A 12,868-nucleotide genomic window follows, 5' to 3' on the forward strand; every position below is an offset into this window, starting at 1 on the left:
GTCAAATTTGGTCTCTTCTGAGCATGTGTATACAGAGAGCTTTTGGAGACGTGTAACTAGGCCAAATGAGGGTGCTTTTTCATGGGAATGGCAAATAATGTATCTGATAGCAAGACAATTTTCTCTGCCAAATTGCTAGTCTGCTTTGCAACAGGGGTTCATTAGGCTCTGTCCATGAACTGTTTAGTAAGATTCTCTCTTAAAAAAAAAAGTTGGCATCGTATCTCTGCAGCTTCTGTGCATAACATCTCCATGCCTTTGCTTTGTTTTACAGACAGTCGTCCTTATGTCTTTCTGATGGCCCGTGTTCATCCTGGTGAAAGCAACGCCAGCTGGGTGATGAAGGGGACCCTGGAGTTCCTTGTGAGCAGTGATCCCATTGCTGATCTCCTGAGGAAATGTTTCATTTTCAAGATTGTCCCCATGCTCAACCCTGATGGAGTCATCAATGGCAAGTGCGTTGTAGTAACATACTTATTGTGAATTTTCACTGGGTTTACCTGCAGGCTTTACTGCTGTATACTTAGCAGGCCTAGTCTTCAGTGTTTTGGGCCAGAATTCCTGTTGCCTTTTGCCTTGTGTTTTATTCATCCTGTGATCAGTCCTGTAAGGAGAATGTAAGTCCTGGATACAGCCCAGTGTGCTGTCTCGTGTGCATCAGATATTCATGGTTCTGTACTGTGTGGGGCCGTAAGGTGTCCCAACTGACTGGGTGAAGTATTAGCGATAGCAGACAAACTGAATCTTACTTGCTGAATGGAAAGTTATCTATTCTGCCAAATCAGCAGGGCAAACTTTATCTGCAAGCTGATATATCTGGGAATAACTGGCTTTAATTAATGCTTTATATAACCTGAATGGGGGAAAGATGTAAGGATCTATTAAATGCTCGTATCTTTATGGAAATGTTTCCGTATAATGAAACTCCCTCCTTCTCCTATCTCCTTTACTCTGTTTCCTCCCACATGCTTCTGAAGAGATTCCAAGTCTTTCTGAGCTTATGAATATACCAGTTTCTTTTTGCATTCTTCAGAGCTGCCTTTACATTGCTCCTACCCACATCATCACTACAACCATTCATCTGGTTTCAGGTCAGGTTGTGCTGATCCAGTGCTGAAGAAACAGGGTAAAGACCTTAAGCAAATCTTGAGCTTATTTGGTCCTAATCTAATTCCTTTCTGTTGTGGTCTGGGCTTCAGCAGAGGGCAGCTTGGAGTGTTCTTAGCCTCTGGTCTGCGACTATGAGCATAGTTTTTTGTGTTCCTGTTCTCCCCAGGACATGAGTGTGTTGTAGTTTAGGCTGTTCAGGGGAGCTGGATGCTGCCCCCGAGTATTGGAAGCTTCTGCTGGCACCAAATGTTTCCTTGATTCTTCCAGACAGCAGAAGCAAAAATGAAAGATTGTGGCTTTCTGTTTTTCCTTTCACTCTGCTTAATTAAAGTTTCCAGCAGATGGAGGGCTGGAGGGAATGTCTGACCTTTTTTCTCCAGCTGTCAGGAGTGAGCATAGCAGAGGAAGGGTCCTCAGGAGGGACAGTGTGGCTTTTGGTGACACCTGGAATGAAGGGTACTGTCTGAGCTCATATCACACAGGAACGTGTGGAGCTTCCACTGTAGTTCAACCTGGTGATGAGTAGGAAAGTTTGGTGTGGGATAGGAGCAGAGGTCCAAGGACTTGGCTATGGCTCTGTAGCTAAGCATGAAGCCTGGGGAAGGGAGAGAACCATTCCATCATGCTCCAATTTAAATGCTGTGCTGTGGGGCCTCCCATGGCTCTGTTGCTCTTGCTTCTTCCCATGTGCTTTTTCAGTGGACTGAGGTGTTCCTGCACAGAAAGAAAAGCTTCTTTTCTTGGCCTAGAGTTTATTGGCAGCTTTTTGGAGATGACTTTTAGTCCCTTGCTGCATGTGGAAGCACATGCAGGTTTCTTTGTCCATTAATGTTCTACTTCATCTAGGTTTAAGTGCTGTATTAAACTCTGTTGTCATTCAAATCACTGCCACAAAGGGAAGCTCTTTTTCCAGGAAAAGGGTCTGTAGGCCATTATTGACTGAATAGCTGTAAACAGGTCCATACTACTTACTTTTAGGTCTCTGTAGCACATTTCAGGAAGCCACTTATTTGCCTTAAGATTTACAATCACGACTGAATGTGTCAAATCCACTGTTTATTTTGAATCATCACTCATTTCGAATCTTCATGCTTTGAAAGTGCATCTTCTGTACTACCCATCCATCCTTCTGTTATCTGGTATTAATCCTGCTCTAGTCTCGTTACCTCGGTATCTTTATATTTAAAAAAGGGTTGAATTCTTTTCTGTTGGCAGTTCTTTTGAAGCTCCTCACTCTCTCCCTCCTCCCCAGTCCTGTGTGCTGGGGTGTGCATAATGCTTCCCTGCCCGTCACAAAGATGAATGCCATCGCACGGTTACAAAGGATTTCTTCCAGCAGCCCAGCTGTGCCCCTTCCCCAGCTGACTCCCTGCTGCAGGCACAGCTCAGTGGAAGAGTGCTCATCCCAGCAGGATACCGTGCAATCACACTTCGAGAGCCTTGTGCAGCAACAAGACGATCAGGGCCTTGGTATTTGCTTTGGTTAATGTGATCTGAAAGTTGCATGCAGAGAATGTTCCTCTGTCACAGATATGATGGCAGTAATGTGATTATGCTCTGACTGTGTGTGGCTGAGCTAGGAAACAGCCTTCCCTTTCACTCCCTTTCACATCAGTCAGTACTATGAGGATTTATTCCTGTCTGTCAGTGATGGAGAGAGTTGAGTCCTGTTGCTGATGCTAAATGAAGGTAGTGGTGATGCAAGCATGTCTGTATGAGTAAGGCTGTCATCACATAAAAATAAAAATCACTACCCAATATCACATATAATTTGAGTTTGTTCAATCCAGAGAGTACTGATGAGCAGTTGTGTTCTGTGCGACTGTTCTCATGGAATCATTAAGGTTGGAAAAGAAGTCTGTCATCTGGTCCAACCGTCCGCCTACAACCAGTATTGCCCAGTAAACCGTGTCCTGAAGTACCACATCTCCATGTTTCTTTAAGGTCTCCAATGGATGGTGACTCCACCTCCCTGGGCAGCCTTTGCTCTGTCCTGAATAGCAGTCAGATGTAGGGTTTGTCAAATAAATTTCAGCTGATCTGGTAGTGGCTATATATTTTAATGTTAGACACTACTTTTTATTAAGTGCATCCTGTGTGTTGTCACACAGTAGTGTTTGACCACTGCTGGAAATGGGATGCTGCCTCTGATAGATGTATGGTCTGACCTGATATAGTTATTTGTGTGTTTTTTTTCTTCTTTACAAGTAAAAGTAGTCTTAATCTCCAAGAACGGTGCTATAAGATGGTCCAAAGTGACAGGCATTAAATTACTAAAGGGAAAGTGTCCTTGTAGGCTAATTATCTTGCGAAGGCTGTTCTGTGAAAACCCAAGGTATTGGTTGGTGTTCAGCTGACTGTTTTCTCTCATCCCTTTATCGTCTTTTTAAATTAAATCACGGATTAACAGGAAAGCTAGAGAAGGAATTCCATTCTACACAGCGGTGGAGAATCCATGAAGGAGCACAGCACTTTGATTAGGAAACTGCTGAGTTATACTGGGTGAGTGAGAGACCCGTGCTTTGTTCCTGGCTCTGCTGTTGATGAAGTATGTGACCTTGAGCATTTCCCCCTCCTTTTTTTTTCTTTCCCCTGAGTTTTCTTCCTGGGAGGATGAAATAATGACACACCACAACCTTCACACAGCTTGAAATGAGTGAAATATGTGTACCAGGAGCATTTTCTCTTCAATCTAGTTCTTCTGATTCATCCACTAAAACCAGGGTCAGGAAAGGAACTTGTAAAAGCTTATGACAGCACAAACAGTTCTGTTACAAAGAAATACCCAGCACTGTTGGCTGTTCACACTGTTCCACATAAGCTCATTACCACACAGTGGAGCAACAAGTTGCCTGTGCACCAACACTTCTCCATGCAGTTGTGTACCATCTTGTGACCTGCTTTTAGGCTGTCTTCTCTGTGCACATGCTACGTACCCTTCTGTCAACAGCTTGTGTATGCAGCCATTCCTCAGTGTCTGCTCACACCTGCATATCTTCTGCACCCACGTACCTGGTGCTCCCATGTGTATGTTAGCAGTCACAACGTGGTAGTCAGCATTTTGTGGGGATTTTTTTGGCTGGACTTCTTCAGAGTCTGCAGTTTCATATAAATATTGCTATTTATTACCCCTGAATTTAGGGTTATTAATTATATCAGTATAACCTAATTTATATCACCATAAACAGCAATAATAAATAGTGCCAAATGCTAACGCGCAGTGCTTGCCAACCGTGCCCGTGTTTAATGAGTGCTTCCCCCCCACTTCCCAGAAGTATTAAATTAAAAATGATTCGGCCTTGCGATATGATTGATCAAACAAGAGGTGGAACTCCTAGATAAGTGCTTTTGTTTTAAAGAATATTTCATCTTCAGACTGCCCATGCACTGTCTATTATGAGCATCCACAGGTCTTGAACTGCCCAATCTCTCTCTTCCAAGTTCATGTCTCTCTCCTCCATTGCCACCTTCTTCCTTTTTCTTTACTCCCTTTCATGTTTCCTCTTTCTTCCCTTCTGTCTGCCCTTTTCTCGCTTTCCTTTCCCTACTGTTGAATCAAAGAAGCTTTTCAATGAGAGGAACTTGATGTGTTTTTGTAAATGAATTGAACCAATCAGTGGAGGTGGGAGCCGGTGAGTCTATTTTGGTAAAGGAAGATTAATTTTTTTGGAAGCAGTGTGACTTCTTCGAAGGCATGGGGTAACCATAGTAGCTGTTAGGAAGAGGAAATCCTGATTTGCATTTTGGATTATAGCCATGGACTATTCTTTATCTGGTTTAAAAACACCCTGTTCCCTTCTGCACCTGCCTTCCCACAACACAGGCTGAGTAAGCTTTGCTGCTGCTTATAGGTAAGGCAGGTGAGCTGGGCTTTTTGTTTGTTTCTCTTTATTGATATTCACTCTCACTTTAGTCAGGCTGTTTGTTCCATCCTGTTTTACTTACAGGGCTTTGTTTATTGCGCCCTGGAATCCAGCAGAGAAAAGCTTTAACTCTGACAATTACAGAAATGGAGAGATAGAAAAGTCCTCTGAAAGCCCTTTCAGAACACATTTCTATTGCATGCTCTCAGAAGGGAAACTATTAACTATTAATGTTTCCCACTTACTTTTTGAAACAAAAAAGTTTTTTTGAAGGATACTTGTAGGAAGAACAGAAGCAAGCTAGTTCTTCTACCCAAAAGCATTATCTGTGTATATAACTTCTATTTCCTCCTATATTATTGTGCACTCTCCTGCACTGAGACATTTTGTTCTCCACGTAGTCAGAGGCAGAGCTGGACATAGACAGCAAACAAGCTAAGGGCCGCACTTGAGGACTCACTTGATGACCCAGAACTGCATCCTTGAGGATTAAATCTTGAAGTAGAGGCACACAAAGCCATGTGGCTGTAGACATCCCTCCTACTCTCCCTTCCCTTCTCTTGTTTGCTTCTCTCTGATCAGAGGGTTAAAGAGGAGTTGAATTCTCAGAATCTAGTCTTGCATATCTAAATGGATGCCATGCACTTTGCAAGCACAATTTAAGGGGTCTCTCCAGACTAGCTGATGTGTGATGCATGCATTTCTTTAAGGATAGTGCCAACGGTAGTTGGGTAGATGCGTGTGGAAGAACATTTTTGCATAAGATTCAGTCCTTACTCATTTAGAATGGCTGTGCTCTGAGCTCTGTGTTATAAGGTGGTCTATTTGCAAGCGCTGACTCGGGACCTCAGAGCAGATGAAAATGCCATGTCTGAGGAATGCTTGTACTGCATCTGGAATGTGGCTCAGGGAAGTGCTATGAACTGTGGGTGAACTTTCTTTGAGTGCAGTAGATGGTTCTTATCTAAGTGCTCCTCTCTTGCCTCTGGTGTTGCCTCAGCTGTCCCCATAAAGAGGACAGTGATCTTGCACTGGTGGTGAGGCATAACTGGTGAAAATGTGCTTCTTGTTGGCCATCACGGTCTTCTCAGCAGGCCGTCCTGAGAATTTTGGGTGCTTGTTCTTTAGTTCTAGTGAAGAGGGTCTAAGACCACTTATACTTCTTCAAGGCAAGCAGCCTTATTGTTCCTGATAGTCTCAGCAGATTCCCTATAGCAGAAGCCCATGATTTGGAAGGTTAGATCTATAGGATGTGAGGTAATGGCCTCAATTTGCACCAGGGTAGGTTCAGGTTGGATATTAGGCAAAATTTCTTTTTAGAAGGAATGGTGGTGTGTTGGAACAGCTGCCCAGGGAGGTGGTGGAGTCACTGTCCCTTGAGGTGTGCAGGAACCGTGGAGATGTGGCGCTGAGGGATGTCACTGGGCATGGTGGGGATGGGCTGATAGCTTGGCTAAATGGTCTTTCCAACCTTAATGAGTCTATGATGCTATGAAATCTGGCTAGTACATGAACAACATAAGATAAAATATGGGTATGTGATTCTTTAAGTCTTTGCAGCTTCTCCCTTGGTGGACCCAGAACCAGAGTCTGATCCTCCACCAAACTCTTCTCAGTACATCAGTATGCTGTGGGAGATGACCCTATTTCAGACAAAGCCTTTGCCCTGTGCTAACATGGCAGTCCATCCTTGGCTCTCCTATGGTAAACCTCTGTTGGCACGCAGCTACACCCCAGGACTCCTGACAACACTTCTAATGCAGTATTGTTTATTCCTTCCTTTATCAGCTGGAGCTGTTGGGCTCCCCTGAGTTATTAGATCTATTCGCTCATTGTCAGTGTTTCCTCCTTTGTAAATATGTCCCCATATGTCTCTGCTCCTGAGGAATATGCTTTCTTTTCTATTTACTGCTTTTCCCAGGCACCCACCTCCTCATTGCTCTATCCACCCAGTGGCCCAATAACAGCCACAGAGATAAATAAGCAACATAACTCTTCCTAGCTATTGTTGTTATTGTTGTTGTTGCCGCCCTGCATAGTAATACATATAATAACAAGGAAACAAATCTTATTACTAAAGTAATTACAATAAATAAAAAGCTGAGAAGGGAGATGAAGGAAGGGTCTGTCAGGGGAGTGATTGCAGTAGGGGTTTTTAAAATTTAATTTACTCGAGATGTTCTTTGCTGCTTTATTGATACCCTGCTGAGGGGGCTGCGACTAATTAGCAACCAGCTGTTGTTCTAACACACCCTCACCTAATTTATTGTTTCGTCAAGTCTCTAAAATAGGAGTCTGTCTGCTATCGTTGTCTGTGGGACTCGGCACCAGTCTCATGTCAGCAGCTGGTTTTATTGCTTGGTGCTTCTGTTTTCTGAAAGCTGAGTAGCTGAGACTTTGGGTGCTTTGCTGCCTTTCCTTTTATTTTCCAGCACTTTCCATGCGCTTTCAGGAGGTCGGGCAGGAGAATACGCTCAGTCTCTTGAATTATAAGAGCTTGTCCCAGAGTCCAGAGGCCTGTTATTATAACAGGCCAACACAATGCTAGATTCTGGTAAATTGCCCAGAGGGCTGTGCCACTGTCTGTATGCCTTGGTAGAGACCAAAAAAGACCTCACAGAGGAGGTCTGGCATAGATAGGGCCAAGGGTTTCTTAATATGTAATGTCTATGATCTTGTTCTCTTGCTTGTCAATATCCTATGGAAGTGCTGTACTATTGTTTGCCTTTGGAGAAAACAGTATCATGTCTAAACATCCACAAAAACGAATTAGTTAATGGTCATTTTAAGAACAGGGGGGACCAAATGCATTGTCTCTTGTTTCTTTGGTCTTCCAGTCCCAAAAGCACGCACAGTGTTTGCTCTGAAACAGTAAAGGTTCCCCCCATGAGGTGCCTGCAGCTCCCTTGATGCTTTCATACCCAATCTGTTCAGATTAGTCAAGGTCACTTGGGAATTTCACTGCACTTGAAGATTACTTGATATGAGCTCAGTGATATTAATGTCTTGGACTACTAAACGATTCAGCTTTAAGCCTCAGAAATTATTCCATTTTATATGGCTACTACCTTGTATTTTCAAGGTAGCATGAATATTAGATATGAACACGATGTTCCGTGGGCTCAGAAAGGAATTATTTTTGTTCAGCATTCATGTCTAGTCTCCTGACTGACAACGGGAGTTCATAATCAGATGTCTGCGCTCCTTTGACAGTTCTAAGAGCCAGGAGGCTGATGTACAAAGCTAGCTTTTAGTAAAGTTAATGAGTTGATTGAATTATATTCTTATTTGCATTAGTTTGAGTGTGTATGATTATCTTTTGTTTGTTATTACGCTCATTTAAGTCCATTTGGTAATATATTATTCCCATAGCAATTGTGCCTGTGCTAGGCTCTGTGCAGACAGGCAAGGACCAGCTTGTCTCTTGTTAGGAGCTGATCCAATACTGGCACAGCGTGCTTTAGAATTGGCAAGAACAAAGAGGATACTGGGGTGCTGGCTAATGGATCTGTTGTGAAGGCTAATCCATTTTCTCATGATGTACTTTATGGAGGTGGAAGCTTTTGTAGTTACTGCTTTCCTTCACTGTTTCTTCTTAGGATGGGGGGGAGAATCTCACTGCCGTGACTTCTTCAGCCACCCAGGGAAGATTTGTGAGGTTCAGTATCATCAGTGAAGGGACTGGAGAACGCTGTAAGATGAGGGATTTCTTTATGCTTTCTTGAAATTGTCACGATGCACCTGCAAACCCTGAACCCAGTTCACCCCATAGTTAAACACTACAATGAGATGTCACACAGATACTAACGAACTTGGATTTTGCATCTGATTCCTGGTTGTTGTAGGCATGGAGTACCGACATAAATGCTGAATGTACTGGGTAGAAGATCATGTCATGAGTGCAAGGGCTAGTTTTGATCACTTATCTCAAGACCAACTCATCTTACCCAAGTTAATGCCTTTTGGAAGCTACAGATTCAGACTTGGAGTTGTTATTCATGGGATGGGAAAAAAGTCCACAAAATGAAATTGTAAAAACTTCACTTTTATAGATGCAATGAAGAATGTCCAATACTTTACTGCAATATCCACACTACCTGGAAAGCTGAAATTGCCTGGGAATGAAGGTTATTGTCTCTCATAATATACCTTCATATATTACTGTGTAATAAATCGAGCAGTATTTCTTTCACCCTGCAAACTGGACATCCCTGGAGTTCCAAGTGACATTTCAAATTTTATACGACCATTCAGTCCCTTTTAAGTATTAAAACACATCATTTTTTGTGATATATGCACAGAAGTTCTTTCTAAAAGCATATGAATAAAAAAACTTGGAGCTTAGTTATGCAAAGGTAGAGCTGCCTTACTGCGTGTTGGCTTTTAAATGTCTCTGTTTAGTTAGCTCGGTATTTTAGCTACTACTGTTCTTTAACATCTCTGTTTCTGTGTTTCTTTTCCGCTCTTCCCTGCCCTCTGTTTCATTTGAATAACAGATTCAATTGAATAACAGCTGGCAAAGTACAGTGGTAGGAGAGCAGATATGTGACTGCCTTGGGTTGGAGAAATGGGCTGGCAATTGGAAAATGGTGTTTTAAAAAATGGGACAAAGAGGCATAACAACAAAAATAAGCTTCATCTGGAAGCCTGTATTTTCAAAATTGCTTGTTCAAAAATGCACCCACAGAGGACCAGCTGAGGTTGAATAGTTCACCTGCGTACATGGTTCATATGATTGCACATGCAATTAGGGTAATTACACGGGCAAATTTTACCCCAGTAGTTTGAGCAAATTGTCACCTTAATTTCTGAAACCAGCTGCATGTCCCAGGGAAGCAGCAAGAGAATGAAAAACAGAAAATTAAGTTGATGCTGGAATGACAAAGAGTGGGAAATCAAAACCTCTCCTGTGACCTGAAAGACAGCACTGCTGGGAGTCAGGGAAAAAAAAGTCAGCCACACTTCTAATGCTGTAAAGCGTTGGAGTCTTAAAGGGATAGAAAAATGAAGAGCTTTTTGAAGTCATCTGGCCCAGAATTTGAGCTGGAGGAAACAATATGAAACAAAAAGAAGAGGGTGAGATGGGCAGCAAAGGGGGCTTCAGTAATGATGACCTTGTGTCTGTATGCACTGTAGAACTACGAAGTTGGTATTTGAACACACCCCAGCTCGGTGATGTTGTGATCCTGTTAGGAACCTTCAGATTAGCACGGTGATACTTCATTGCATGGGAATAGTGATTATTTTGGCATTAAGTTGCTGTAGAGATCTTGCTGTGTTCAGAGCTCAGCCACTCTTCCTTGTACTGTTAGAACTGGCTTGTAAATTCCACAGGTGGATGTGTCCCTGTACGAGGTGCTTAAATATTCCATTACATTCGATAGAGCCTCTTCTGCGTTGTTTGCTTGAGGAAGTAGAGCACAGTGAGGAAGTGGTAGTGGACAATACAGTCTAGATCCTAAACCACCTTTTGGGTCGCTTTGATTTGTCTCCAAAAATGATAAGTACTTAAGGTATAGTTATTATAGTTGAAGAAGTCCTATTACTCCTACTCCTGTAAAGTTATTATGCAGTGACAACGTTCTGGGTGAGTACAGGGGTTCTTTCTATGTATATCACATGGCATCTCAGATGGTAATGTTTCTTTATCTCCCATATCTCTAATTTTTCTCCCCTACATGTTCAGAAGCTCAGCTTTTGATTAAAAAAAATCTATCCTCCATTTAAGGGGCACCTGGTCCCACTGAGCACCATCTAAAGCAAAACTTGCTTCCCAGGTCTATCTCTGGTCTGTGACGTTTCTACCAGTAGATAACAATGATAACAGTAATGTAAACTTTGAGGAACATTTTGCATATTCATTGTCTGGTAGTTTAAAGGCTTTTGTATTTTTTTTTAATGTAATTTAAAATATACATTAAAATTTTAAATTATATTAAAAAAAAAAAAAAAGATTTAAAAAAAAGTGTCTATTTTTCTGTCATCCCCCAAATGGTTATGACACATAAGAGGATGTAAAGTGCAGAGCAGCTGAACAATCATAAACTATTTTAATACCACTTAAAAATGAGAAGAAGCAGGAAAAGAGGTTTGGGTATTAATGAAGTTTATTGCACTCGTCTGTCACTTCTACAGAGCATGATTGGGGTTTTAAATCCTTGCTCCAGTGACGTGGAAAAAAACGTGGTGGTCTTTCATCCAAGTCCCTTATAGATGATATTCTGTCACAGAAATCTCTAGTACCACATTTGAGCTCACGGTGAATTCTATGCTCCAGTGGATGTAATGTTAAGCAAAGCAGTTCTGGATTATATTTGTGGTAGCAGAGCTGTAAAGCAGAGCCTGAAAGTGAAGTCAAGAGTTATAGGAGATTATGGCTGTTACATTTTATTTGAACTTTTTTAGGTGATTCAAGGTAAGCTCCTTGGATTTAGGCTGAGATATCTGGGGAGTCAAGGCTGGAAAGACAGGCCATACTCTGTGGGTTAAACCATTTGCAAGGAATACCCAAACCTCTTTCTAGTTGACCTGTTTAGTGTCTCACTATAAACATATATTAACATTCAGTGTAGAAAGCTCACTGCTGAAGGCAGCAGAGGGGTGACTGTTCCCCACCCCCTCCAAAACATGTCAGGGAAGAAAGCTTGCTTTGGAAGACCTCCATGCCTGGGTGATGCATTGCATGTTTTTGTGTGTGTGCTAGTTTTCAAGTGAAGAGCACCAAAGAACTGCACTAACTGAATTAGCTGTAATTTGTCTCTTTCTGTGATGTGCAGGTGAGGGCACCCTTGAACTGTTCTAGTTCTCTGTCTATCTTTAGACTGATTCGAGCAGCACAGGATCTCATCAAGCATGTAGTCTGTTCAGAGGCAGTGGCTTTGAGCCTCCCAACTCATAATACTAATACAACTGGGAATCTAAATAAAAAGGAGAATGTTAAGAAAAAGTCTCTGTTGCTGTAAGCAGAAATAATCAGAATCAAGTCTATCTTTCCATTATGTGGTTTCTTACAGAAACAAAAGCCCAGCTCGGGGCTGTTACTTATAATGAACTGGTTTGGCCAGTGTTCGTGCCTTTCCCTTTTTTTTGTTGCCATGTGTCAATTCTGACTGTGTGTACTGCTATGACAGCAATTTATTTCTTATATCTTTTGTCCCAAAGGGTGTCAAAGAGCCATAACAAAACTGTATGTACTTTAATGTCAGGCATTGCTTAGTGTGCTACCTTTGGGCTGCTACAGAGTAGTTCTTTATAACCTCTGAACCTGTTGCCTATGAATACAGGACGTTGCTGGATTTAAGCCATCGGGCAAAAGTCACAGCAACTGGGTGTGCAGCAGTTATTGTGAGCTACAGAGTGACTGAAAGAAATCCCTTAGATGCAATCAGACAGTGTCCGTATTCTGTTTTTGTTTTCCCCCAGCATTTTATCCATCTTTGAGAAACACCTGGCAGCTCTGAAACCACAATTGTACTTGCATGATCTCAAGTGGAATGGCTGGTCCCTAAACAGCATGTGTCTACCAAGCACTATGTCTCCACAAACTACCTGCAGGGCATGGTTTCTTGCTTAAGCCTGATGTGAGCTTAAATAAGGAGTTTGCTTTGAGGTTTGCCAAGAAGCGTTCTTTGTGTGTAAATGTGTATGCAGCCATAGAGTAATGGAGACCATTTTGACACAGGCTATCAGGATTGAAAGGCTGCAGTTTTGCTTGGAGGTTACGTATACGTTTTTATATGCAATTAGTTAAGTTGGGGTTTAGGCATTTAAATGGCCATTTGTGCTCTCACTTTTGAATATTATGCTCATCCTTTGGGAATGAGCTTGTGCAAATTAGGCATGAAAATAAGCATACGTTTTGTGTGCTGTACTGTCAGCATTTTGCTGTATTTGGT

The 12,868-nt window shown here is 42.1% G+C and overlaps 1 protein-coding gene across 1 annotated transcript in view; it reads left to right on the forward strand.

The window, feature by feature from the left end:
- Positions 1–255: 255 nt before the first annotated feature.
- The window catches only part of LOC146751077 (cytosolic carboxypeptidase 4-like), a 94,185-nt gene continuing 81,572 nt past the window's right edge, over positions 256–12,868 (forward strand). The window contains exon 1 of the mRNA XM_085535678.1: positions 256–455. Within this exon, the coding sequence (XP_085391804.1) occupies positions 298–455 (158 nt within the window). The 5' untranslated portion in view covers positions 256–297. The remainder of the gene's footprint in view (positions 456–12,868) is intronic.

Source organism: Coturnix japonica, unplaced genomic scaffold, assembly GCF_054131305.1.
Source record: "Coturnix japonica strain WE unplaced genomic scaffold, WE-NBRP24 Scf147, whole genome shotgun sequence".
In the NCBI taxonomy this organism is placed as follows: Eukaryota; Metazoa; Chordata; class Aves; order Galliformes; family Phasianidae; genus Coturnix; species Coturnix japonica.